General features: G+C 42.2%; 3 protein-coding genes across 6 annotated transcripts in view; 2 read left to right on the top strand and 1 right to left on the bottom strand.

Annotated features, from left to right (window-relative positions):
• The window catches only part of ric3b (RIC3 acetylcholine receptor chaperone b), a 5,347-nt gene extending 2,030 nt beyond the window's left edge, over positions 1-3,317 (top strand). Inside the window, exons 3-6 of the mRNA XM_076089576.1 lie at positions 50-128; positions 591-684; positions 904-1,034; positions 1,334-3,317. Of these exons, the coding sequence (XP_075945691.1) occupies positions 50-128; positions 591-684; positions 904-1,034; positions 1,334-1,785 (756 nt within the window). The 3' untranslated portion in view covers positions 1,786-3,317. The remainder of the gene's footprint in view (positions 1-49; positions 129-590; positions 685-903; positions 1,035-1,333) is intronic.
• Positions 3,031-6,686, bottom strand: psma1 (proteasome 20S subunit alpha 1). Of its 2 annotated transcripts, none has more exons than XM_076089572.1 (10): positions 6,574-6,686; positions 5,591-5,635; positions 5,402-5,503; positions 5,004-5,107; positions 4,843-4,931; positions 4,651-4,721; positions 4,428-4,557; positions 4,138-4,217; positions 3,691-3,795; positions 3,031-3,321 (listed from the first exon to the last, which is right to left on the bottom strand). In XM_076089572.1, the coding sequence occupies exons 1-10, from the start codon at positions 6,574-6,576 to the stop codon at positions 3,256-3,258; spliced, it is 795 nt and encodes a 264-aa protein (XP_075945687.1). In that variant the 5' UTR covers positions 6,577-6,686; the 3' UTR covers positions 3,031-3,255. The 2 variants fall into 2 exon arrangements, with proteins under 2 accessions (XP_075945687.1, XP_075945685.1); XM_076089570.1 differs by lacking the exon at positions 6,574-6,686 and adding an exon at positions 5,718-5,804.
• On the top strand, positions 5,353-25,706 carry LOC142947765 (calcitonin-1-like). 3 transcript variants are annotated; one of them, XM_076089574.1, is made up of 5 exons: positions 5,354-5,810; positions 7,010-7,090; positions 22,546-22,637; positions 23,677-23,811; positions 24,600-25,706. In XM_076089574.1, the coding sequence occupies exons 3-5, from the start codon at positions 22,552-22,554 to the stop codon at positions 24,787-24,789; spliced, it is 411 nt and encodes a 136-aa protein (XP_075945689.1). In that variant the 5' UTR covers positions 5,354-5,810; positions 7,010-7,090; positions 22,546-22,551; the 3' UTR covers positions 24,790-25,706. The 3 variants fall into 3 exon arrangements, with proteins under 3 accessions (XP_075945690.1, XP_075945689.1, XP_075945688.1); XM_076089575.1 differs by lacking the exon at positions 7,010-7,090 and having other exon boundaries at positions 5,353-5,810; XM_076089573.1 differs by having other exon boundaries at positions 5,354-7,090.
• The last annotated feature ends 187 nt before the right edge of the window (positions 25,707-25,893 follow it).

Here is a 25,893-nt window from a genome sequence, read left to right as displayed (position 1 = left end):
CTGTCTCTGTCACCGTCTCTGTCTCTGTCACCGTCTCTGTCTCTGTTAGATCACATCTAAAGGGAACAACAAGCCCACAGAGAGCAGGTTTTCTTCGGTTCGCTCGGAGAACAAGAAGAGAAAGATCAGTGAGTATCATTCAGGGCTCATTAAAAACGGTTTAAAACATTTTAATTATTATCATCTGATGAAAGAAAACAGCTGAGTCTGAAGGGGAAAAAGAAAGTTGATATTAAATCAGAATAGAGCGCAAAACAAGTGAAGAAAAGGACAGAAAAATTAGTTTAAAAGTGTTATCACGATTGCCAGAAGAGCTGAAGTGTTTTCTAAAGGGACCCTGGTGCTCGGAAACACTACCGCTGTTGTCCACAGGGTGGCGCCAGAATCAACACAGAATCAAAGTTCCTCGTAGCTTTAAAATGATGAGAGATTTGCTTTACTCTCAGAAATCTCTCCGGCTCTTCTTTAACGTAGTGAGAAACGCATGAATGCTGGGTATTTTCTGGCACGTTGATTCCAGTGAAGCATCTTAACAGTGAGACGAGTTGCAGATTGTGTTTTAAACTTCTTTCCTTGGTTAATTTTTTCAGCTGACTTTGAGTTGGCTCAGCTGCAGGAGAAGCTGAGGGAGACCGAGCTGGTGATGGAGAACATCGTGTCCAACGTCAACCACAGTCCTGACAGGTGGGTGACGTTAACCGAGGAGTCATTTCATCCGGGCGCCTCCTCCCTCTCTTCTCCTGACAGGAAGTACTGGTTGGATGGAGCTCATTGGTGTATTTGCTCATTCATTACGCACGTTCAACAATCTCTTCCACAGCAAAGATAAAGACAAACAGGACACAGTCACACCATCTGTTACTTAAGTTCAGATGTTCAGGACGGTTTGGTTCTGTGTTGCAGGGTGAACGGCGTGACGGCGGATCAGGAGGAGAGTCTCCTGCAGCAGCTGACGGAGATCACTCGGGTGATGCAGGAGGGCCAGCTGATGGAAGACCTGGCACCACAGAAGAAGACCCAGGAGGACTGGGAAGGTATACACGCACTCCGCACGCTCACAGCGGTTATTTTATTTAGACATATTAATAACATGAAACTCATGTACGTTTTTACACTCATGTACCGCCTGCTAACCAGCCAGTGTTTCCCCTCATCTTATCAGAGTATGAGACAGAACTTTAAGCGATTGTAAATGTTTCTAAATATTCGATCAGGTAGATAAGTGGTTTAAATGGTTTCATTACCTCGCTTTGTCTGCCAAAGCACCGTTATAACTATTTCTAAATAAAGTTTAGAAGTCGGTCAATTAATGGCTCGTTCAATTTCTCTCTAGTTCCTGCAGATTACCCAGAGGAGCCTGAGCAGCAGTGGGAACATTCCCGCTGCTGCTGTCAGCACAGCCAGCAGCCCCACAGTCCACAGACGGAGACGGAGAGGACACAAGCCGACGGAGCCGACCTGGAAGACGCTCCCGGGGAGGTCGCGGGTGGAGGAGATGCTGCTGAGGGAGCAGAGGACCTGAATAAAGAGAGAGAACCAGATTTCACAGCGGTGAGTGAGGAGGACGCGGGTCCAGAGAGAGATTTAGGCGCAAACGTCGAGGCGGACGCGAGTGAACGCAGAGAAGCAGCGGGAAAAATCGAGCCGGAGGTCACGCTGACGGTGACGTTCGTGATGGAGCAGGAGCAGGTGGAGGAGCTCACTGGGACGACGGAGACAGAAGCTTCCTGCAGCGCTGTCAGACGGAGGAACAAGAGGAGGAGAGCGAAGAAAGCCTCGCACTGACTCTGAATCTGTTCTCATCAGAGGGGTCCTGTTAGTGCGCCTCGTTTAGCTTTACTTAAAGTGAATGAGTGAGTTTTATAGGATCAGCTGTCCACTGGATACTAAAGGAAAGAGTATAGTTTAGTGTCTTAAAACAGTACCACACTGAAATATTTCTTAAGAAAAAACCAGGGCCTCATAACACTTATAAAACTATCTAATGCATACATTTATGAAGTGTTTTTATTTAAACATTAAGATGCTTCCAGGAGAAGATTAGATGTAAAAAATGTGCTCAGAATATGAACACAAACCCAGTGTTGTACTATTTATTATTTATCATATTTCAATTGTCTTTTCGCACAATTAACCTCTTTTCCTCTAAAATGTTTTATTTACATGAAGCGCTTGGATTACAGGTGGTTTTAATATTCATAAATTAATTAATATATTTTGAAAACAGAAAAAAAAAAAAGGTAATTGGCGAAGAAAGGAAACACTGATGACATGTTATGGTGTTACTGGCACCACTGTAGGTTAGTGAGGTGGTTTATTGTGATTCTGGGGACACGGAGCTTTAAAGCACCAGTGTAACTGGAGCTAGACATCGAGGCACATCGGCGTCCGCTCGCATGCTCTTTGTGATGGCGGCCGATACACAACAGAAGGTTTTCAAATAGAAAGTATTTGTTTACGGTCTTTCGATACTATCTGTGTTTTCAATAACTGCAGAATTGTAATTCTCACCCATAAAGTAGGAGACACCCTCACGTTGTCTGGAGCTCCAGCGATACGACGCTCGACACGTCCTCCGACTCTCCTCGACGTGTTCAACTTCCTGCCATCGTTATGAACATTTGTAGATGACACAATTAATGCACTGTACTTTAAAGAACAGGTGACGCAGAAAGATGTCCGTCTTCCCGTGAAGTGTTTGTGGCGGAGAAATCTTTTGTCTTCTGTATTGACGTTTTAAGCTTTTTAAAAAACCCATTTGTGTTCTAAATTAGATTTTTACTTTTATAAACTGAATTTATTTATTTTAAAGAGCACATGGGCATTCAGGTCAGTGATTAAAATACCGTGGAGAAACTAAATAAAATGTTCTGGTTCTTATCTTACTAAAGGTGTCGTTTTTCATTTTTACTCTAAATTGTAACAAGATCAATATTGTAGAACTCAGCGGCTCTGACTGTTGCATGCAATGTTGCTCATCCAGATACTGAACGTGTATTAAGTAGCAACTCTTTAAATGAGGAGCTGCAGAACAATTCAAAAAAAGTTTATTACTTGTATAATGGAACATTTTGCTCAAACAAAAGCAACATCACATCACGTTGGTTGATGTTAGCAGGATATTTTGGATTGACGACTGGCACATCACAACAACTTCTCCCCCTCTAAGATTGACTCTGGTGAGCTGCAGTTAAGTGTCAGGTCGGTCTGGGTTTGTGTGCCCCCCCCCCTCCAGATGACAGGAAGTGGTCGGCCTCAGTGCTCCATTGGCTCATGGACAACCTCTCCAGCGACGGCGGGTTCATCTGCAGGCGGGGCGACCTGACGCACAAACAAAAGTGAGGTTTAACACACAAACATCAGGAAGTTAATATTAAATAAAAAGATTTTAAAAAACAGGGAATCTGAGACGTTAAAGGGATGCATCTCTAAAATTTCACTTTCAAGTTCTTAACAAAAAAACATTGAAAATATCTGCCTCGACCTCAGAACGTGAGGATATTTTATGACAGTAAGTCACCAAGCGATGACTAAAGAGCAGGATTTACATCTTGCACTGCCGACTGTCTAACCCGATCTAAAGAGAATATAAACACCAGCGTTCAGAAGACAGATCTCTAGCTTTGCACTAATCGTGTGGAGAAGAAAAGAACGAGTCCTAACCGGACTTGATAGATGCTCTTGCAGTACCTTTCTCTGTGGCCTCTCTTCCAGCCCCTCCAGGAACGGAGCAACATCATCATCGTCATAAATGACGAACTCCATGTCCTTACCCACAATGCCGATGGAAACATTCTGAAAGAACGACAAGCATACCTGAGAGTGTGCCTGAATGCCATCACATTTAAAAGATCATCAATGCCGACTAGGGTTGAGCTTTGATAACATTTAAGTTTGCTTTGATCAGTTGAAATTAAGTTATTAATGACATTGAAAGTACAAAAACTAAAAGCCATATTTCACCTATTATGTGAGCTTCAGAATTCATATTTATCCCACAAACTAAGCTTAACGCTCTTGACACTTTTCCCAAACAGCTCTGATCACAGGCAGACCAGTGTACGTCTGGTTTAAGAGACAGACCATTAATCTCTGGTGTAGCAGAGCGACAGACCGGAGGGGAGAGAGTTGGCGTACCTTGGTGGTGAGGTCCTGCTCGGCGGGGAGGGTTTCTCTGAGAGCGCGGAGGCCGTGCTGGACCAGGTCATTCAGATTAGCTGAGAACAAAACACTTAATTCAAGTACTTCCACTTGATACAGCAAGAGGAAGACACAGTGAAGTACTGTGGACGTACATGTTTCAACTAAGAAGATGCTAAAAGAAAACCTGAGAGAACAGTGATGAGTAAATATGTCAAGAGTTTATCTAAAACTGTCATCATGCATTTAATAATCAGAGGGGGGAAGGCGAGTGAGCTTGGTCTTACAGTCGGAGAACTTGTCCATGGATCTCTCCAGGTAGGTGCGAGCAGACTGAGAGCGCGCTCCGATGGACATGGCTTTGCAGTCAAAGTAGTTGGCTGACGGGCAGGTCTGGAAGATGTGAGGTCCCATATCCTGGGTGACACACGACAAAACAAACAGGAGCTACGGTCAAACGTTTTCACAAGAGAAAAACACTGTAGATAAATAAACTAAATGCAAACTTACATCAAAGCCAGCAATGAGGAGTCCAACACCATAGGGCCTCCTTCCATACCTCTGTGTTGGGATTTGGGTTTCTGAAGGATCGGTTAAGGATCACGGCTGCCATTCACAATCATTTTACTTTATAGGAGTATTCACACAAGGAGAACTGGCCATTATAACCACTGAGAGTCAAGCTAACATTAGTGAGGATACTGCTGCCAATAAGAGAGACAAGACGTGACGTGGGGAGGGGCCTGTCGAAGACAAATCTAGAGTCCAAGCACTCCTGACGCATGAAGTTACTGTGGAAGACAGGACGTTAGTATGATTTAGATATTATAAACAGCAAGCTCCTCAAGAAAGCCGGCACTTACCACAGCAGTCTGGCGTCAGCAGTGAGTCCAGCAATGGAGATGCCGATGTGGTTGTCGACATAGAGGATCTTCTTCTGGTGGGCAGCCAGTTCAGACTGGGCTCTCTGCAGAGACGTGAAAACATCAGGCATGAACCAAACGCTGTCCTTCGACTGTCTAATATAATAATCTGCTACATGTGTCTTTGTATGTTATAATACATTTAAATGTTCCATTAAATTACAGATATCCTACATTTCTTCTATGGTTTGCTGTGTCTCCAAATAAAAACGGGAAACACTTGATGTTGGAATGAATTTAGGCTCAAAACAATATTTAAATGTAATAAAGTCATCCACTTCTCGAGGGAGTGCTCCACTAGAAGCATAATCACTGACAGACGAGACATTGAACTGAACCTTTAGAGCCACCAGGACTGCATGGGATTTGGATTTGAGTCCCACAGTTGCAGAGCCTTGCTTCACTGCCTCCATGGCATACTCGATCTGATGAATACGACCCTGGACCGACACGAACAAGAATCATGTTACAGTGATACATACACATTTACCTTTCTCAGAGAAGTCAGAGGTAAAGCAGCGACTCACCTGCGGGCTCCATACCGTCACGTCGTTGTCGTACTGATTACGGAACTAAGGATACAAAAACAAGCCATAATTTGAAAGTGACACTTTAAAAAACATCATTACAGAAACACACAAGAGCTGAGCTTACATAGTTGTCTTGCATCATCAACGGTTTTCCTACTACTGTGACTACTACACAAGGCTCTGTGTCCGTCTTCATTCTGGACTTTTCTAGACTCGGGTATTACATTTCTACCACGACTGAATAATTGATAAGCCCAACTTTGTGTGCAGCCACTTACCAAATAGAGGCGGGACGTTAATGATGATTAATACATAACGTTAGCGACATATGTCAGCATTAAACTCTTTTAGCTAATCGTAGTCCTGCAGAAAGCTAGCTGACATTAGCTGGATGACATGCAAACTGTGCGAAAGTTTGTTGTATTATTATTCAATTTTGTTATATTACTACAGTGAACAGTAACAGGAGTTTCATGTATTGTAATTCACTAAATTAGTTATTAGTCTAAAGCCAAAACCAGGTCACCGTAAGTAAAACGAAAGTAAAAGACTTGATGCTAGCTAAACGCAGCCTGAGCTGGCTAGCATCTGCTAGCCACTTAGCTTTAGCCTGCTAACTAATCAGCAACGCAGGTTACAGTATTGGGGCGCTAAATGTAAATGCATCGGGTTATTAACAGACGTTCTTTAATGTGATATAATACGATAAATGTTAGCCACGAACCGATTATTTGGGTCACACGTCATTTCGCCGGCATGAACGCGGCTAACGTTAGCAGTTGACGGTGTTTTGCTTACTCACAGTGCAGTCAAAAGTTAGCTAGCTAACGTTAGCTTGGTGTGAGTAAATTCGATTTGTTTTCTAGGTTTTGTGATAAATTATACAACACGAACACGCTGTGCGATTTATTTACTGTATCAGTGTTTTATATATATAATGTGAAATTGCTTAACTTCATTCAAATATCATTTACACTTACCATCTCTGATTTAAGTGTCTCCTCCGCCTGTAACTGTGATCCGAACTTGATTTATTTTCCTGGATGCGACGTCAGGGAAAATAGTCGAGCCCCGATTGTAAATCAGTGATCGATTGAGTAAAGTTGTGGCTGTCTGTAAAAAACACACAGAATACACGATATGTTGTCATATCATCCTACGATTTTAAAAAGATGAATGTATATAGGTATTTTTACATCATCAATAAAGAAGACAAAACTAAACATTTACATTCATACAAACGCAAAAACATTTCCAAATGTACTTAAATTTTAGAATTTAAGATAAAGAGTACGATGATCACACTCAGTGATTTTACTTATATTCACACTGTGTGAAATTATTTAGTTATTATTAAATGGTAAACAAAAAAGTTAAAGTACTTTCCTCCCTGAATCTATTCATTCTTGTTTTTAGTCTTATCTGCACTGACCGTACAGGCGCAATGTTCGTGCATCGCCACTAGGCGGCAGCAGTAAATTAGAAGAAGACACTCTGGTGAGTCGTTTGGTTGTGGACGTTGACATGAAACACATTTCTGTTGCAGAGACACAAAGAGACATGTAGACAACGGTGGTTGTTTTATACTTGCATGTAAATGTCTTTCCATGTCTGCAGAAAACACTTATGGAGATTAAAATATTGAAAATTAACTATTTCCTTTTTCTTTAAAAGTAATTTAAACAGATTTACACTGAACGGACAATGTTCCATAATCAGTGTCTGAGTTTAGTTAAATTTCAAAGTTTGTGTTATCCTTTCAACTTGAAACCAACTCTTATTTTCTTGGTCCTTACTCATACTACGAAACTGTGATGCACCAGTTGCAGGTAAAGTCACTGGTGCACAAATTAAAATATGCAACTAGCAGTTGAACTTTCTGTAGTTGTATGAGATGTAATGTCCACCTTCTTATATGTCAAACAAGCTAAATAATTCAGTAATTGAATGTATACATTCAATTACTGAATTATTTAGCTTGTATCTACATGATTGCTTGTATTGTTTATTTATCTATAGATAAATAAACAATACAAGCAATCGTGTAGATACATTTGTGGAAACTCAAAAGCAGTTTATGTGCTGTCTGCTTCTTTAAAAAGGTAAATGTCACCCATTTTAATAATTCACATATGTTATTTCTGTGCCACGGAGCACTTCGGTCAATACTTCTCATCCACTGAGCATTTCTAAAAGCTGGAAACTGCAGACAACCTTTAAACTGGAGTGCAAGATCGGTCTGTCCTCTGATAACCAACTGTGGACTTGAACCAAAATAAGGTTCAAAAACATGTTAATATAGAGTGAGCTGTGCTACAATATTAATTTCATTTTGGTGTGACGTGTCACAGTTTGACAAAGTCAGCAGCTCATTTATTATCTATGAAGCAGCAGCTGATGTTTCTTGAATAGTTGATATAATTATTAAGACTTTTTGAGATTTTAATTCAATTCATGCTGCTTTAAAGCTTGTATATATATATATATATATATATGCTATATAATTTCAGCATTTCAGTACAATTTTATTTCCATTTTATGCTAGTTTTTTACATATCATTTCTTTAATATACATTATAGTTAAAGTACATTTTTCTGATACAACTTCTGTACTTATATTCAAGTAAACTCTTGAATTTGACTCTTTATAGAATGTTTCTACATTGGGGTCATTCTTCTTTTACTTCAGGGTCTGAATGCTTCTTCCAACACTTCAGAGTCCTTTTTGTACAATGGGCGAGTTGTTAAAGTTATTGATGGAATAGTGGGGAACATTTCCTTTAATGGTTCCACTGTTGTTAGATATTATATGACTGTAGAAGAGCTCCACAGGTGGAGAGATGCTGACAGGTGAGCCTGTAATAAATGATGTATTCCACATGCATTAATACCGAACATCCTCTGTGGTCAACTCGTTCTAGGCTATCCTGGTTTTCAAATTGGAACATCTTTTTTAATTTCTCCAGGGAGAATTTCTCAGAGAAATGCCCACTGATGCCTCATCCTCTCTCACATCCTGCTCCGTGTTTGGTTTTAAGCTTTTTTAATGATATCTGATGTACCCTTGATCCAGGAGGAAGAGGAGGAGGAGGAGGAGGAAGAGGAGGGTGGGGTGGGAAGATGAATTAGTAGGGCTGTGCTGACGAGCTCTCCTCCTCTGCCAAGGCAGCGGCAGCACGGCGGCGGCCATTACATCAGCGCGCCAACCTCCTCCTTTGTGATTGAGATTGTAGGAGCTGTGCTGAGCTCAGCAAGTTTTTTTTTTTTTTTCTTGGGGGCCTCATTTAACTCTGCCAAACGGCCTTCCGTTTAATTTTTCAAATGGAGAGCAGCCTGAGTCACTGTGGGATGGGTCCAAGCCACACTGTGGACTCTGTGCTGGCACGTGGTGGCGGAGGGGGAGGGGGGGAGACGAGGGAGGCGGAGGTGTTTTAAGGAGTAGAAGAGAGTGTGAGCGCTCCCATTCCTCTACCCATTCATGTTTTTCAGCTTGTGTTAATCTCATGGGGAAAGAGTGAACTCCTGCCGTCACAATTTGAGATTTAATTCCTTTATGTTTCTTTGAATAAGACTATATTTTTATATGTGATGGCATCAGCACAGATTCTTCTTTTCTCTTACTTAGTCGTGGCTTTCACCTGAGCTACAGGCTAACACTTCTTCTTGAATGACCACAACACATCAGCAGTGCATCTTTACTAAACAGAACTAATTCTGCATCCCAAGTGGCTAAATATTGCACAACTCTCCTCCCCTTGTTGCTCAAAGTAGGTCAGCGATGTGTTTTAGCCCGGAATATGACGGGGATAATAGGCGGGAAAAGGTGGCGGCTTTGCCAAAGTTGCATTAAGCCGGCGGCACTCCTGTAACGAGGCGGGTCAGGGGTCACCAGCCGCACAGCAAACGGAGGAAAGCCCCTCCCCCCTCCATATATACATTTCATGAACACCGTGTGTCGTCATTGGCATTAATGTGTCCGACAGCGAAGGCTGGTGCATATACGTATGAGAGACGAGGCGAGGTCTCGCAGAGAGACCGTGTTCGCTGCCGTCAGTTTGACGAAAGCGCTTATGCAGCATTTCAGTAGCAAATGGCTGAAGAGGCTTTTTTCTGGCACAAAAAATAAATAATTAAAAAAATGCAGGACTTTGTGGGGCACTTAATAATATCAGCAGGTTCATAGATAGTCTCTTTGCATGAACCTAAGAATAGACAGCCAACACGTTTCAGACACAGGCTTTTTAAAATGTTTTTATAAAGCACACAATAGAACCTGGTTCACTTTAAACCACCTGATGCCAGCACACATGCATACATACTGACTTTTGAGTCACTCAAATTCTGGCTAACAGTTATGAGGTTGCTGTGAGAAGTGATTGATTACTCTTCACTGTAGGAAGGAAATGCAGTTCTGGAAGGAGCAGATTTCAGTCATTATGTTAACAGCGATTACAGTTTTCCTATCCGTCATTTTCATTGTTTTAATGCCAGGAAATGCACCCACATCAGTGTCAAGAGTACCGGAATCCATCATTTTAATGTTCTGATTGCATCTGACAACAGCTCACTGAGTAGAACTTTTACAGGGAGTTTTAGGAGACTGCACTGGTGCTGGAGGAGTTAAAGTTAAAGTTTAAAATGATAACCATGATAAACCTGTTTCTAAAACCACATTTTAGTAAGATATACAATGAAAAATGCAACAGAACGTGGTCAGACTTTTCATTTTGTTGATTTTGTCATTGAGTGGCAGGTGAAAGAACATATTCCAACACAAAAACTGTTCATTAATACACATTTTCGGTGATAAAGTTTGCTCTAGTGAAACCCGAAGAGAACATCCAGGGACTGTGTGCAGCATGAGCTGCAGGGAAATCCCTTTTGTAACTCAGTATTGTATCTGTAAAGCTGGGCTCTCTCTGTGAGAGGATTTATCTCTTGGAGACTCCACTCAGACTCACATACTTTGGACACAACACAAACATAAGAGGAGATGAAAAAATCACTGTCCCCCCTCCCCCTGCCAGATGCCTTTATTACCCACAATGCAACTCAACTGGCGGCAGTTTGTTCTGAGATTCGTACGTGTTATGCTAGTGGAGGCTAATGTAGCCTCAAGTCGCTCTAACAGATATGAGGGGCGAGCTACAGATGTCTGTTTCACTTCTTTCTAACGCCACACTCATTTTCAAACTTGTAGTCTTCAGCTCCAACCGTTCCTGCAGACATCAGTCAGATGAACAAGTCGTAGCAACATTGCACTGATGCTATAGAAGCAACTCTTATTTATTTATCTGGAGTGTCTGTGCAGCCTGTGACTGCATGGAGAAAAGTCAATTGGCAGCTATTGGGCTATTTATACACTGCAAAGTTGAACATGCATCTTAATCTCACGTCATAAAGAAAGCCAAAAGGCTAATCTTCTAATCCTCTAATATGTTCTTCTTCTAATAGTTATTATTGTTAGCTACGGACATCTGGATGCTTGTTGCTGCTATGCTATATAAACAGGGTTGCAAATAGTATTGTTGGCTTTTGACACCTAGGTGTTAATATCATCTGACTCATTTATTTATTCTATTTTGGTGGTTTTAGATTTTATTAGAGCCTTGAGTACTTTTATGTGTTTTTTGTAAAAATAGAAAAACGTTGCTTCGTCAACTGCAAACCAACTCTACCTTTGGGTCCAAATAACGTAATATGAACCTGTACAATGACTTTGATGTGAAGCCGAGCCTGACAAGCTTAGTCTGATCCTAAATGTTCATCACACAGAGAATAAACTCTTAAACAACGAGTCGTCTCTACAGTTTTCATCCGTCTGATACTTTAGTTTTCTGGTGTAATGAAAATGAATATGTTGCTAGAATATATCAGTCATTTCTTAATCAGCTTGATGCACATTTTGGGATTCAGTTCATGATTTAAGTGAAGCAAAAAAAAAAAAAACAGAATTAATCCAAGCTGCAGTTACATGACAAAATAACTTCATATAATCACAATATAAGTAGACGGAGAATGTCTCTGCTCGTCATTCTGGACAGCTGAATGTGAATATAAAAGAAAAGATGTTTGATTTTTGATGACAACGCAGCCTCAATTCATTTGAAACCTAAAAGCATCAGAACCATTTGTTAATTTGTCATCCCTCCTCAGTGTCAATGCAGAAACATCTGATGATGCCAAGCCTACGGAACGGAGACATCCAATCATTACTTTGGCTCTCCGGCAAACATTGTGCATTAATTGCATTTGCTCATCTAGCGCTGCAGTTCTGGAATAAAACTAATGTGAGTGGTCGCTTTAGAGATGAGAGCATTGTCTTCTGTCAGACAGCGCAGCACTGTTTAATATCCACAGGTTATTATTGGATGACGGCAACAAAAAAAAACACAAAGAAAAGAAGTGACAACTCAAACCTCACGATTGTCAAATCGGTGACAACACATGATTTGATGATTGCGAGAGCTGGAAGAAGTTGGGAGAGGTTTACGGTTCATCATGACTCATCCATTCCATTTCATTGTCGCTCCTGATCACATTTTTCTAGGCGATGAGGTATTTCACAGCAGATGAACGTTTGACACAAAAGCCAGTCTGCTGTGTGATTCATCGGTGTGATTTCTGGCTCGTGTGAAGTTCAGCTCAATGAGCTCGACGTTGACGTCACCAATGTATTTCTGTTCCTTGGTGCTCGGTTTGGGTCAGTTAAATGCTAGTTGAAGTTCCTTTATATTAGTATGTCAATGTATAACATGCGTAACATGCAGACAACTGAGGAAAGCCAGACAACAAAAAGCTTTAACTAATTTGACTAACTAGCTTCAAAACTGAAACATCCCCATGCTTTAAATTTCATGTGATGATTTTGTGCGCTTGAATGTCAGATTTATATGAAAGTTCATGGTTTAGTAAAGGTGTGCCTTACTTGTTTACATGCTGATATATAGTCAGTAACTGATTAGTGAGAGCCACTGCTCTGTGATCATGTCATCAGCTTCGACTTTGGGTTTTATCCTGATGTCAGTATTGAACAAGCGTGACAGCAAATGAGGACAGGGAGGCCTGCCAATCAATACTCAGATGAAGAAGTCCAGAAAACAGGAATTTGGGTTCATAGCAAAAGGTTAGCTCAATTTGATGTTTATGCTATTTGACTCTTGGCTGCTTTGGAAATCCAATGACATACTAAAGTCTAGATATATTTGGATTTCGTGAGGGAATATCTTCTCAGAGAATCAGTTTCTTTTGTAAAGAAAACATTGTTTTTTACACAGCCAGAAAATCTTTCTTTACCTGCAAGAAGTGAGGAACATGTACTTTTTTTTCTCAATAAAGCTGTCCACTGGTGAAGTTAAGAGCTACGACATGACTAGTCTTCTGTGATTGGTCACCTAATGGGTGGGAGACACTTTCGGTGGCATCATTGAGGTCTAGGTGGGCGTATGATCAAGTGTTGTTCTGGAGACACCTGGCTGCTCCGGCTAATCTACTCATTAAACCCCCTTAATGGCCTCTTGTGCTTCAGGATCATCCTGTCACAATAATGGCTTTTACGACTGAAGGGTGCTTTTAACTGCATTTGACTAATTGGAGAAACTGTCCTGTTTCTGGTGGTGAAGAAAAAATAAATAAAATGGCCGAACACACCATATTAATTTCATTGCCATGCCGGCTGAACCATTAACTGGTGAAGACTCAATTACGTCAACGACGGTGAGATTACAAGGGAAACAAGAGGTTCATGGGTCGGGAATTTGATGGGCCGCAATGTGAGATATTTTCCTCTCATAAGAAGAGCAAGCTCTTCAAAGGATGATGTGTACTTATTATCCTCCCCTGAAATGATAAGCAAGCAAGCAATTTTTACAGAGGCCAAAGGCGCTGGGTAAAATCGCTCAAATATGAGGCACAAAATCTTAGATTAATACAATCCTAGCTACAGGCTAACTAAACATCCATATCAGCAATATTGCGACGACTCGCAGACTCACTCATGCCGTCGTGGCATATATCACAACAGTGTCGGAGTCTAGTGCATGTCTTCCCGCCATGCCAGTTTATCCGTTCTACTACCATGCTCATACCACTCCCCGCCCATGGCTTAAAATGGAGGCTACCTCCTGTGGGCCAGTGTAACTTCCAGCATTATTTAATTCTCCCATTGAGAGCAACTCTGACAACATGAAAAAATGTAATTGTCAAAACGTCCTTGAGAATCTGGAATCAGCTCAAGCTCAGACGTTGTTTTGGTCTCAAGTCACACTTCACGTCAAAACTCAATAACTGCAAATCATGCTCGTCCTCCATCTTTGGTAGATGGCGCCTTTTAGTCCAACCAAGGCATCAACACAATTAAAGACCTATTTGCCCTGGCTAAACAAGACCTCTTCAGGAGCAGTGGTAGATTTCCTGAGTTTCCGAACCTACCCAATGAGTCACTGAGTTTCCGAACATACCCAATGAGTCACTGAGTTTCCGAACCTACCCAATGAGTCACCATGGGACACAAGTGGAAGTGAATCCGGGAGAGGAGATTTCTGAGGAGCTTTTGGAGGATGGCCTTGATAAAATACACAAACCATCTATTTGTGCAAAACATGGACTTAGGTGCATAACGAAGGGCTCCCTGAGAACATTTTACAAGATGGGCATAATAGCGAGTATATGCTTGAGCCGGACTTGATCAGGCATTTTAGCAACATTATTAATTATGATGGAACGGCCAACAACTATTTCCATGTTCGTTGTAATTGTCATGTCTTTGTCCTGTCTCGGTTTTGTATATTGTTTCTTTTTTGCTTGCCGCTTGCAACTTGGTTTTATCAATCTGACCAAATGTCAAAATGTTGTTTATCTGCTCTATTAGGAAAATATCAAGGAACAGATTGTGAAAAAAATATTGCACGAATGGAAAAGAAGAAACACAAAAAGAGATGGTTATTTAAACCTTTGCTGAAAGCCACATCCAAATAGAGTAGATCTAGCTTTGGGTAAAACAATAACACATCTTCAAATACATGTCTTATTGAAGATTTTCCTTCTCTGTTTCATTGTAACTTGAGCATCTTTGAGCCATACTGAGAGCCAGAAATGTCCAACTCTCAGCTTTGCTGCAGAGGCAGAAATAATGGCAGATTCTTGGGTCTCCGCCAGGCTTTGTAACCGCATAACGTTTAAGTTTCTATAAATACCACGGGACGTGGTCCAAGTTGATCAAGTGTGATTGAATCTGAAATGACTCCAAAGACGAGAGCCAAGTTTCCTTAAGATACTTGAGAGGAACTGCTTGCCCCCGCTCAGCTATTTGACAGGGCAGCAGTCTGAGTCACTCCATGGTTTCTCAAGGTACACCAGAGTTATTCAAGCAAACATAAAAGGATAAAAAGGATACCACTTCAGCATGTGGAGATATCCAAAGTTTAACTGACCTGTTGTGCCGAGTTATTAGCTAAGCTATGAATGGATAATCACCGTTTGGCTGGATTGTTGATGTATTGGCTTCAGTGTTTGTAATGGCCCACAAAAAGACTGAAGTTGTTTATGCATCAGCGTCTAGGACTGCAAGAGGTCTCACCTTTTATTAGGAAATGTGAGTGGATTAAATAAATGATTAATGATTCTAATAAGGCTTTATATATAGCCAAGCTGGCCAGCATAATCACTGCACGACTCAAATCCACTTGCAGCATATTTCTGCTCGTCAGCCATCAGGTCACTTCATTCATTCTGGTGTAATCATGATAAATAGGACTCCCGGCGGGCACTTTTCGGAAACACAAACCCTCTTTAGTGTTGCTCTGTCAGTCCACAGCATCGGTAAGTGTCTGGCTATGGATTGCTGAGAGGTCTCTTTTTTACTTGTTTGCCCCCACTTCTTGAATGAATGTGGAGTAGATACGAGCAAGCCCAGCCATTCAGACAGTGATGTCAGATTCTGGGGGCCGACAGGCCTCCCACGCTGCAAAGTCGAAGCCTCCTGATTGATGCTTTGGGGAGGTTTCAACGATTGAATGTAATCTCCCTAATGCCTGGGCATGAGCGACAAAAAATGCGTGCTCCTTGACATTTTACATGCTTCCTCAACTGATGACCTGTCCCCAAATGTTAGCGTGACCTTCTACTCAGCCACTCGTCCCGTCGGTTTAAAACAAATAGTACAACGTGTACCACCTGCTGGAAGCCACACATCCTCCACTCCAACCTGCTACCCCATCCCAGGTGGTTAAACACAGCCCCCCCCCTTCTCCCTGATGTAAAACACAAAGTGACACCAGCTCCACCACTTGAACTTACATTTAATCAGGTGGCGAGCCTCCTGTGTGGTGGCGAGCCACTGATTCGATTTGTAGATGGAGAGCCATTACAGGAGGCAGCAGTTGGATAATGACTTAAGTGCTGTTTCGCCTTCCTTTCTCTTCAGGAAGTGATTTATCTGGATGGGCCAGGCCTTAACTGACTGGGAGGTGCCCAACGGTGAGCGGTGCCATTCGTAGATCAGATCTCCCTGCTTTGACCCTATCAACACTCACGGCCTTCCCAATGGGGATTTCACCGTCGTCCCAACATGATTTATGCTTTTTGTACATAAACTATATAACAGTATAATACTGCTTATATTTACAGTTTGAGAGATGGGACCTCGCTGTTCGCTTGTTCTTGTCCTTCACTTAATGTCAGTTGTCTAATTGTAGACATATGATAGAGCTAGAGGTTGAATGGTTAATAGATCAGTCGATCGGCAGAAAAAGTGAAGAAAAATGTCGTTTTGATGTTTTTTCTTAATATCTTAATGGTAAATTTAACATCTTCAGGCTATTGACAGTTGGACATTTTACACGTGGTATTTGACTTTTGGAAACAGGGATGGACATCTTTTCCACATTTTTCTTTTTTTAGTTAACCATCTATTTTACCGTCGAGACACAAAATATCTTGGCCAAGACGGCAGAAATAAAAAAATGTCAATAAAAAGTGTCACATAAAAGAAACAAGCAACAGACTTCAAAACAAACAGCTAATTAAATCTAACAATTAATTAGCAATTCAGTAACAAGGTATTTTTATTCAGTGATCAAATTATTATCTAATTATTAGTATAGTTTAACTTTTTGATTTTTGTAGGCAGACGTATTAACCTTTTTTTTTCAAAAAGTGATCTTGACAATAATTCATGAGAATCATTAGTTCCAATCTTTTTTGAAAAAAGAAAAAGCTTGACCTGTTAATAAAATGTATTTGTTTGAATCAATTTGAACAGCAACCCACAAACTAAACATTGTAAAATCAATGTGTTAATTTGTGGCGCAGCCTAACTCGGCTGACAAGCTAATATGTGACTTCAGAGTTGGTGTTTAGGTAAAAAAGATATTGTAGGCAGTCGCATTTTGTAAAAGGCAGCAAGCCGCTATTATCCAGGATTTTTCCATCTACAGTGTAGAATCAATTTTGCGCTAATAAGGAGAAAAATAATTGCATAATTGACTGGGGGCAATGACAGATAAAACCTTTCATTTTCCTCACACAGTGATATAATATAATAGCATGTTTTCAACATGCAATAGTGTTTCTGACAAAGCAATGATTGATACAGAATAGATGCAGCCGTTATAAATGTAAAATGTGAAAATATAGCTGTGAGTACTATGTGCAAAAATTAAACATATATACAATTTCTTAGACATGAGCATATTTTAAATGGGCTTCTTAGGAACGACATAAGACGGGATTCACAGGCTATTAAGTGTCATGTAAGTGTGACAGTTAAAAGCATCTTTAACAGTATTAAAGTCAATCGTCCGTGTAGCTACTTAGTGATTTCTAGCATTTCCCAGAATGTCCTTCATCCAGCGGAACGGTTTCCATTTAACTGTGGGCGTCACTTCCAAGTATTGAAACCAGTGGTTGTAAACCTTTTCTTTCCTTTACTTAGAGTCACGAACACACTCATTTGCCTGCTTTTAATCAATTGCTTTACAAGTTATTGAAATTGAAGCAACACATATCCACTGGAGATTCAATATCATAGTGTCACACTTATTTGTTTTGTGTAGGAGGAGAGAGCCATAACAGCAGCTGTCAGCTGAGAAACAGTCGTGCATCTTCTGCAAACATGAACCTGTTTTGCCGCTTCATTTCATAAAAGGAGTATTGAGCCTTAATACTCCATGAAAAAAGGAGTGGCACAGAAAAGGCATTGTCACAACCTGATTAGCCAGGAGGGGAAACGCACCAAGCTGCTCTCATTTCTTAATCAGCAGCCGGTCCTCACACCCTGCACAACAGGTGATCTGAATAACCCTCCAATCAACTCAAGGGAGGTGCCAATCAGCTATAAATTTATTGGGAAAGGGGAAATGACAGCAAGTAACAAAGAATGAGGGACCACTGGACATGTAGTTACAACCCACAACCGTGTTGTAGAGATGCACTGACTTTCTCAGTCCCGATACCTGGGATTTGGGAATCGGTCGATACAAAGTACAAATCCAGTACCAGAGTTTAAATAATAAGCTGTTTGCCTCATTATGTAAAGCGACTGGGGTCATGTGTAGCATCAGGAGCCAACATAGACTTTTTTTATTTTTTTAAAGGCTCAAGGTTTTATCAAACAAACACAAGGAAATACTGGGCTGCAGCGTTGCCTCCTGCAGTCAAACTCTCTTCTAACACGGTGTTGATGAAAGCTTAACATGCACAATAGAGACACATTAGAGTGCTGTGATTGGTCACTGATCCGTCATTAACTCAGAGAGAGAGAGAGAGTGTGTGTGTGTGTGTGTGTGTTCTGGTAAACTACTGAACCAAATAAAAGCGGTAAAATGGAGACACTGATCCCTTTGCTGATATGTATCAGCTGATAACTTCTTCCACACACAATTGCATTTTTCTATGATAATATTTTGTTTTATTTTGTCTCTTATAAAGCATTGGGTCTGGATCTATTTATCTGCAGGAGGTTCTGCTTCTTTAATTTTACATGATGATAAACGTGATTATTCTTACCCTGCTAATGTGTTAATGCTGTTTTTTATTGCATGTGTTGGCCCCCTCATACATTTAAGGTTTAAAGAAACACCTTATTTTCTTAACTATGACCACACAGTTTAATCAATACGTTTTGAAAGGGTTGTTCAAACACTCAATATAGTAGATGATCATACAGACCTTCAGTTTAAGTTAAAAGTGAACAAAATGTACACTTGACAGTTATATGTCCTTTTGTTTTCACTCCCTGCTACACACTCTGATGCGGACACGCACATACTTTATTGTTCTTTACATGCCCAAACTTCTCTGTTTTTTAGAAGCATTAGATAAGTAGGTAGAAAGTAAGACTGGTTAGTCTGCCTATACAATATGTAAATATGGATAGGCAGTTAGGCTAGTAGGTAGGTGGGTTGGTAAATACAAAAGTAGTTTAGTCATAGGATGAGAGAATAGTGGGTTAAGTGTTGTTGCGTGCAGTTTCATGCAATTTGCAGCATGGAAATACACTCCGAGGAGGGATCCCTTTCCCAGGACATATAAGAAGTGGATGTAGTCACCATGACATCACTATTGGTTTGTGGACCACGGCTAGGTTCTTGGCCGTCGCCATCTCTTCTATACGATCAGAATTAGTTTTGCAACCAGAGGAGTTGCCCCCTGATGGCCATTAGAAAGAATGCAAGTGTCAGGCACTTACGCATTGGCTTCAGTTGCAGCCTGGTTTCTCCTTGCGGCAAACAGATATTCTCCCAAACTGTAGGGGGCAGTGAATGGAGAACTCATGTCTAAAGCACTGTTTTAGCACGGTTTCCGCCCATCTGCGGCCGTGTAGTTAAAAATGCTGGAAGTCACAGACAGACGTTCTACTCTGCCACTGATTGGCTTAACCTGATACCCTTACCCTTACCCAAACCAATCTCAATCCTTGTGCCTTAACCTAAGCAATCCTACCAATGAAGGCAACTAGTACCAGACAATCAGGGGCCGAGCAAGGCGGGTCATGCCTTCGCCATGGCAGCCTTTATAATTTGGCGCACATGGATCCATGCCAAGGGGGTGTTTCTGGTGGTAGGACGTCACTCTGACTGCGTGGACACTCGCTACCCTTGCGGATGCCGCAAGTAAAAAAATCAAGCAACCCTCAATTTGGATAAGGAAAAACATGGAAAATTTTGAAGAAACTCAGGAAGATCAACAGAGCATGGATCCCTCTCCCTGGACGGACAGACGAGCAATTTATTGTTTGAACAGAATACACCAACATAGTCAAATTAGAGTATTGACATTCAAGACTTCATAGTCTGCCGTGACTCATTGGAGCAGGGCATGAAACAGGGCTTGAAGTTTGGATAAAAGGTCAAAAGACATATGAGTGTTTGAAATAAAGTTTTCATTTTTAAACAAGTAAGTGGTCTCCTGGTACAGTATGCTTCAATTTGTCCAGCACTGTGAAATAAGTTAGTCAGGACGATGGACGTGCAGGTAGAAAGTAGCTGTGTGGGTTCGTAGCTCGAGACCCAGCAGCTGTCTGTTCAGCAGTGATTTAGTGTCTGACATGGGTGAGCCTTGTGGCTCAATAGCACTAAAAGGCTCATCCTGTCTAATGGGGTTCCTCTATGACGCAGACGAGGAGAGGCAACCCCTCCTCTTCTTTCACTCTGACATATAATCCAGAACACACACGTACGCACACACCTACTGTACGCCCATTCATTTTAGTCCACTGTGCAGAGACTGTAAGCACACGCAGACACAGATAAACACACACACCCACTGTACACACACACACACACACACACGCTGTCCTGCACACTAATGAAAAGGAAGGGAATTGAGACGATGCTGCACGACAAACAGATGTGTAATTGCTTTTGAGATACGGCTCTTGTCGGAGGCTGTCATCGATTGGTCTTTGCCGAGGACAACTCGTTTACTCAGTGTGTGGGAGGAGGCCCGGGCGGCAGTGATCATTACTGGACTGACTGTGGTATCACTTTATTAACTGAATGTGGTTTGATGTTTCACTGTAGGAGGGGAGGGAGGTTGTCATACATACAGAAGCTGCTAAGAGACAACAAATGTGCTTCAGGTTAATCAGACTGATTAAAAAAAATACACAATTTAGGTTACAGAAGAAGACAATCACACAATGCCTCGTAGTTTGAAAGTAGTTTAGCCGATACTCTGAGCAGAGTTGACACATGTGGTTGAGTTTATTAGTTGCGGTGAATCAAGATTACATAAGCTGATTGTGTCTACACTGAGCTCAAGCACACAGTGGGTGTGGAGCTGGAGCTGGAGTTGGTGCTATCCAAACAGCGTTATGAATGAAGAGGCCAGGAGTGCGTCACTGTGTAGTGTACGTCCCTCCCCAGCAGATGGCCCCGCCTGCAAGTGCTGAGGGTGGCGGCGGTGCTAGTGGGGGGGGGAGGTTATCGATTTGGCATTTGAGATATAGCATGCAATGTGTGCAACATTTTTGGAAGGTTCTTAAAATATGTATTGCTGGTGATGCTTCTCAATGGACACCAGCTTGCTTTGCGTCCTATTTAATTAATGACATCAATGCAAATTGGGGATAGCAAATGGTCCAAACGACTGAAGGATTTTGTGAATGGAGCACTTACTGACTGAGGAATGACGTCAGCGCAAAGCCATATCCCTTATTAGTGAGCCAGGACTGAGAGGAGGCGTCCCATTGGCTCGCCATGGCATCAGAGCGACGCGATTGGCTGCCGACGGATAATTAAACACCTACACAGTCAATGCACAAATCCAAGTGGTGGGATATATAGGCTGCTGCGTTGGCGCTGCATGCAACAGAATCAAGAGTTGTTCTGCAAGTTGAGAGAAAGTCAACTTATTGTGTTTCGCATTGAGATACATAGTGATATATATTTATTTATTTTTTTTGCTGGGTGATTATCACTGAAGGTAAGTGTCTACTTTTAATGTTGGGCGATGTGTTGGGACTACGAATGTACCTGATGAGCTGTTTGCGTGTGTGCGGATGAGAGAGGGGAGATGGACACAGAGCCACTGCGTTGGACTGTGGTGACGTGATAGTGTTGGTAATGGGATTGGAGTGTGGCCACGGGGGTCACCGGCAGCACCGCCATACATTTTTCAAAAGGGGTCCAGTCCGCTACTTGAAGGCCAGGGACCGAAAAACGGGAGGAAAATGGGAGGGAAGACAGAAAGAAAGGGACTAAAGTGACAGAACAGCAAGTGAATGAGGAATAGGAAAGAAGAGATGGACAGGAGGAACGAGGTTTCAGTGTGTGTGTGTGTGTGTGTGTTTGAGAGAGAGAGAGTGTGTGTGTGTGTGTGTGAGAGAGGGAGAGAGTGCTGGCAGCTCGTTACACTAATGCACTGATCCCTTAGGGAGTTGGCAAGCTTGGAGTCCCCCCTCCCTCTCTTCCTATTTTACCCCTCCTCTTCCAGCGCTAGCAAGTGCTACATGCCCTGCGTAGACCAGGACCCCCCTTAGTTAACCCCCCCCCCCCCCCCCCGCCACAACACACTAACACACACCAACACACACTCCAGGACCTGCAGCGTACAACATGAGAGAACTACCTGTCCTGTGCTCTGGGCTGGATGTTTTGGAGGAACAGTGCGTTTTGCAGAAGAAGAGTAGGCTGGGGGGGGGATTTCAGATTTTGAAAGGGTGTTGTTTGGAAGTAAAAGCGAGGATGTGCAGCAGGAGACCACGGCTAAAATAGTGGCAAGCTGAGATGTGGGCAGAGCTGAGCTCACCTCTCTGGGAAGTGACAGGAAGCCCTTTTTCTTGTTGCAACTTCTTCCCAACAGCACGAGAGGATCAGCAGGTGTATTTTCTAGACGTATGTTGCTTTGTAGATTTTTAGGTGACCTGCAAACTTATTTCTAGCGGTGTGAGTGTGAATGGCAGCAGTCTTGTGCACAAGGAGCTGATGGAGGTTGTCTTTCTTGCGGCGTAGGGGACCATGGTGATGTTGAAGATCTCTGCTTTCCTCGTTGCCTACGCCCTGGTCATTTGCCAGATGTACTGCTCACAAGCCGCCCCTGCCAGGTGAGACAATTTTTACTCAACATTTTTCAAACTCCCAGCTGACGTGCATTTTGGCTGCACCTTGAAATATGTACGGAAAAGTAGAATGGACGTAAGATTCCAAATTTTTAGAATCACAAGTAACCAGTGGGAAGGAGAGGAGGGTCGAAATCTTAAAAAAAAATACATGTTGAATATAGTTTATAGTTTGTCTTTAATATATTTTAAGACACAACATTTTCAGACGTGATGGAAAATAAGAAGAACTGGGATAGATTGATGCAAAGAGGTGCAAACACATTCAAAGATCAAGTGTACAGCAGAACATACAGATAGTGTGTAATATTGTGCATGCACACTAACTTTAAATATGCTTATTCTGGTTCCTTTTAATCATTTATGATGGTACATTTTGGCACTTTGCATGAGCAGGATTAAATATAGCCTCCAGTTGAGTTATTAGGTGTAAAATAAGTAAAAAATGTCTTTAACCACATACATATAAGAAAAAAGAATGTAAATCACATACATTTAATTTCTTAATCCATATATAAAGTTTGTGTTTTTGCAATTATAATTGGATGCAATCGCAATAGATGTAATAAAAAGGGAATAATGGAATTAAAAAAGAACCAAAAAAGTGAAACTGGCAGGTGAAGGTTTTAAGATAAATGTATATAAATCTATATATATACATGAAACCCCACTCAAGCCAATCCCCACATTGTTCCCATGAAGCCATCGATTTTGTAATAAATCAAAAGCCGGTTGCACATCAGCCCCTCTCTCAGATGGGGCACTTTCCGCAGATTGTTTCCTTGCGTTGGCCGGGGGCCCTCCAACTCAGACGTCATCCCTCTCAGAGTTGGTGACGTCCCAGCCAACCCCCTGACCCTTCCTATCCATCCAGCCACTCCACCACCACCCTGCCCCGCCCTAACACCCCACCCCCCAATCGCTCCTTTTAACTGCAGGTGATCATTCCAGCGAAGGATTTAATGCCTGATCTCAATGCCTTTCCTCCCCTTCCCAACCCCGCTCATCCCTTTTTTCGCCACAGACCGGTTTTAGAGTCCATGTCGGACCGAGTCACGCTCACGGACTACGAGGCGCGAAGGTTACTCAACGCCATCGTCAAGGAGTTTGTGCAGATGACGGCGGAGGAGCTGGAGCAGCAGGCAACTGAGGGAAACAGGTACGCAGACGACAAACACGTGACTCATCTGTAATTGAATCCTTTAAAAAAATAAAAAGATTTGACAGGATGGAGAGTTAAACAGTGGAATGTAAAGGTAAAATGGACAGCTCTGGACTTTGTGTGTCATATATTCTGGTTTCACTTTAACACCATTGAAGATGCGTCTTTTTACCGCCCCACTTGGGTTCAATCAGGCGTAGAGGTATGTACTTCCTAGTTGACCAGAAGATTTAAAAAATGATTTCTCAGAAAAACACATAAAAAGAAAATCCCTATTCTCTGTCATCACCCTGCTCCCGCATGGATGAGTTTGATTTGACTTTGTTTGATCGGACGACTATTTCCAGCCTGCCCGCCGGGCATGTGAACAGTGTATGCCTAACGGAACGGATAAGTGTGCATGATGTCAATTAAGTGGAGTTGCATGACAGTGGGAAGCGACTGGTTTCTGTTTGTTCTGTGGGTGTAAAAGATGTGACAAGAGGGGATTGACTCGGGGTGGGGGTGGGGATGGAGGTTTGGCGCATGAGGGGATGGAAGACAGGTTCTTTGAATGGTGTGGAAGGGGGGGGGGGGGGGGGGGGGGGGCATGATGCTATAGGGAGGTGGATGTCTTTTATTTGTACTTTTTTATGGCATGAGAAAGAAATGCACGTGTGCGCTATTGGCAGGGAAAAGAAAGACATGATGAAGAAAGTATTGCCCGCATGTTCTTTTTGCCATGCCTATGAGCCTGTTTCTCTCTGCATGTGTTCTTGTGTGTCCCCCCCCCCCTCCCTCGACAGCATGGACAGGCCCCTAACCAAGCGGTGCGCCAACCTCAGCACCTGTGTGCTGGGCAAACTGTCTCAGGAGCTGCACAAGTTGCAGACGTTCCCCCGCACGAACGTGGGAGCCGGAACGCCCGGCAAGAAGCGCAGTGCGCCTGAGAGCGACAGCTATGCAAGCTACGGCGAGACGTTTGACAGCATCTAAGCCCTTCCTCTTCTACCTTTACTGCATCTCTTCCTCCTCCTCTTCCTCTCCTTGTCCCCAGTTTCTTCCTTATTGTTTTTTCAGATTGGCAAGTGCATGTTGATTTTACCTGCTTGATTGACATGAGAAGAATATGACCTTTAACGGCAACTAAACTTTTTAGTTCTTATCTCCTCCCTGCATTTTTTTTTTTTTTTTTTTTTTGGCAGAGAATGATTTGTCCCAAATAATTTTCAGACAATCAGACTTGGTTTATGTAATTCAGGAGCCAGTTCAGACATCCATCTCTGTGTACTGTGCGTGGAGTCACTTGATGGCATTTCAAAGCCCCTGCAACTTAACAGTTGGGAGAGATCACTTAATCGGAACCATTAATAAATGATCCATTCATGCGACACCATGTTTCTTGTTCAATAAACGTATTTTTCTACCAGGAAGCCGTAGCTCATTTTCATTCTTAGGACTAGTCAGTGGGTACTTCATGAACATGTTTGCAAATATGGACGTAAATAGGATATCCTAGCATCCTTGAAATTATCTCTGAAGCTCTCTTCGAGTCCGAAGGTAAGAAAAATGTCGAACTTAAGAAAATATGCGATTAAAACTCGCATATTTTTAACCTGTACGTCCTGTTTTCTTCTCTGTGCTGTGACGTTAACGTTGATTCAAAAAAATGAACTGTATGCAGAAATACTGTGTGTAGCATCTGTGTGTCAGTATCCTATGGATGGATGTCACACCAGATCTTGGCGTTAACCCCTCGTTTGCTCTCCTGAAGCAGCGTTACAGCACAGAAGCGAGCCTGCAACACGGCAACCTGCGTGACTCACCGCCTGGCGGACTTCCTGAGCCGGTCGGGGGGAATGGGCAACAGCAACTTCGTCCCCACCAACGTCGGCGCCAAGGCCTTCGGCAGGCGGAGGAGAAGCATCCAGATGTGAGCACTGCAAAGCCTTCAGGGACATGGTGAATAAAGTTTCTTCTTCTTTAATATTCTTTTGTTGCATGAAGAGCATCGTCTGCTAATTTAAAAAGTGACAAAAAGTTGCAACAAATGTATTTTAATAACAAAAATTAAAGCAGAATTATTCAAATTTAGGCAAT

The sequence above is a fragment of the Anarhichas minor genome, unplaced genomic scaffold (genome assembly GCF_050575085.1).
Source record: "Anarhichas minor isolate MPS153535 unplaced genomic scaffold, ASM5057508v1 ptg000011l, whole genome shotgun sequence".
NCBI classification, from domain to species: domain Eukaryota; kingdom Metazoa; phylum Chordata; class Actinopteri; order Perciformes; family Anarhichadidae; genus Anarhichas; species Anarhichas minor.
Note: the sequence above shows the minus strand (reverse complement) of the source record. Positions and strands in the feature narration are given on the sequence as shown.

What these genes read in the sequence shown, in the direction of transcription:
- psma1 (XM_076089570.1), bottom strand. Translation starts at nt 5,789, where the DNA reads ATGAAGACGGACACAGAGCCTTGTGTAGTAGTCACAGTAGTAGGAAAA. An exon ending in TGATGATGCAAGACAACTAT is followed by an intron (nt 5,636 to 5,717) that starts GTAAGCTCAGCT and finishes TTGTATCCTTAG; the next exon opens with TTCCGTAATCAGTACGACAA. An exon ending in AAGAGAGGCCACAGAGAAAG is followed by an intron (nt 3,322 to 3,690) that starts GTACTGCAAGAG and finishes TTTGTGCGTCAG; the next exon opens with GTCGCCCCGCCTGCAGATGA.
- LOC142947765 (XM_076089575.1), top strand. Translation starts at nt 22,552, where the DNA reads ATGGTGATGTTGAAGATCTCTGCTTTCCTCGTTGCCTACGCCCTGGTC. An exon ending in TCACAAGCCGCCCCTGCCAG is followed by an intron (nt 22,638 to 23,676) that starts GTGAGACAATTT and finishes TTTTCGCCACAG; the next exon opens with ACCGGTTTTAGAGTCCATGT. An exon ending in CAGGCAACTGAGGGAAACAG is followed by an intron (nt 23,812 to 24,599) that starts GTACGCAGACGA and finishes CTCCCTCGACAG; the next exon opens with CATGGACAGGCCCCTAACCA.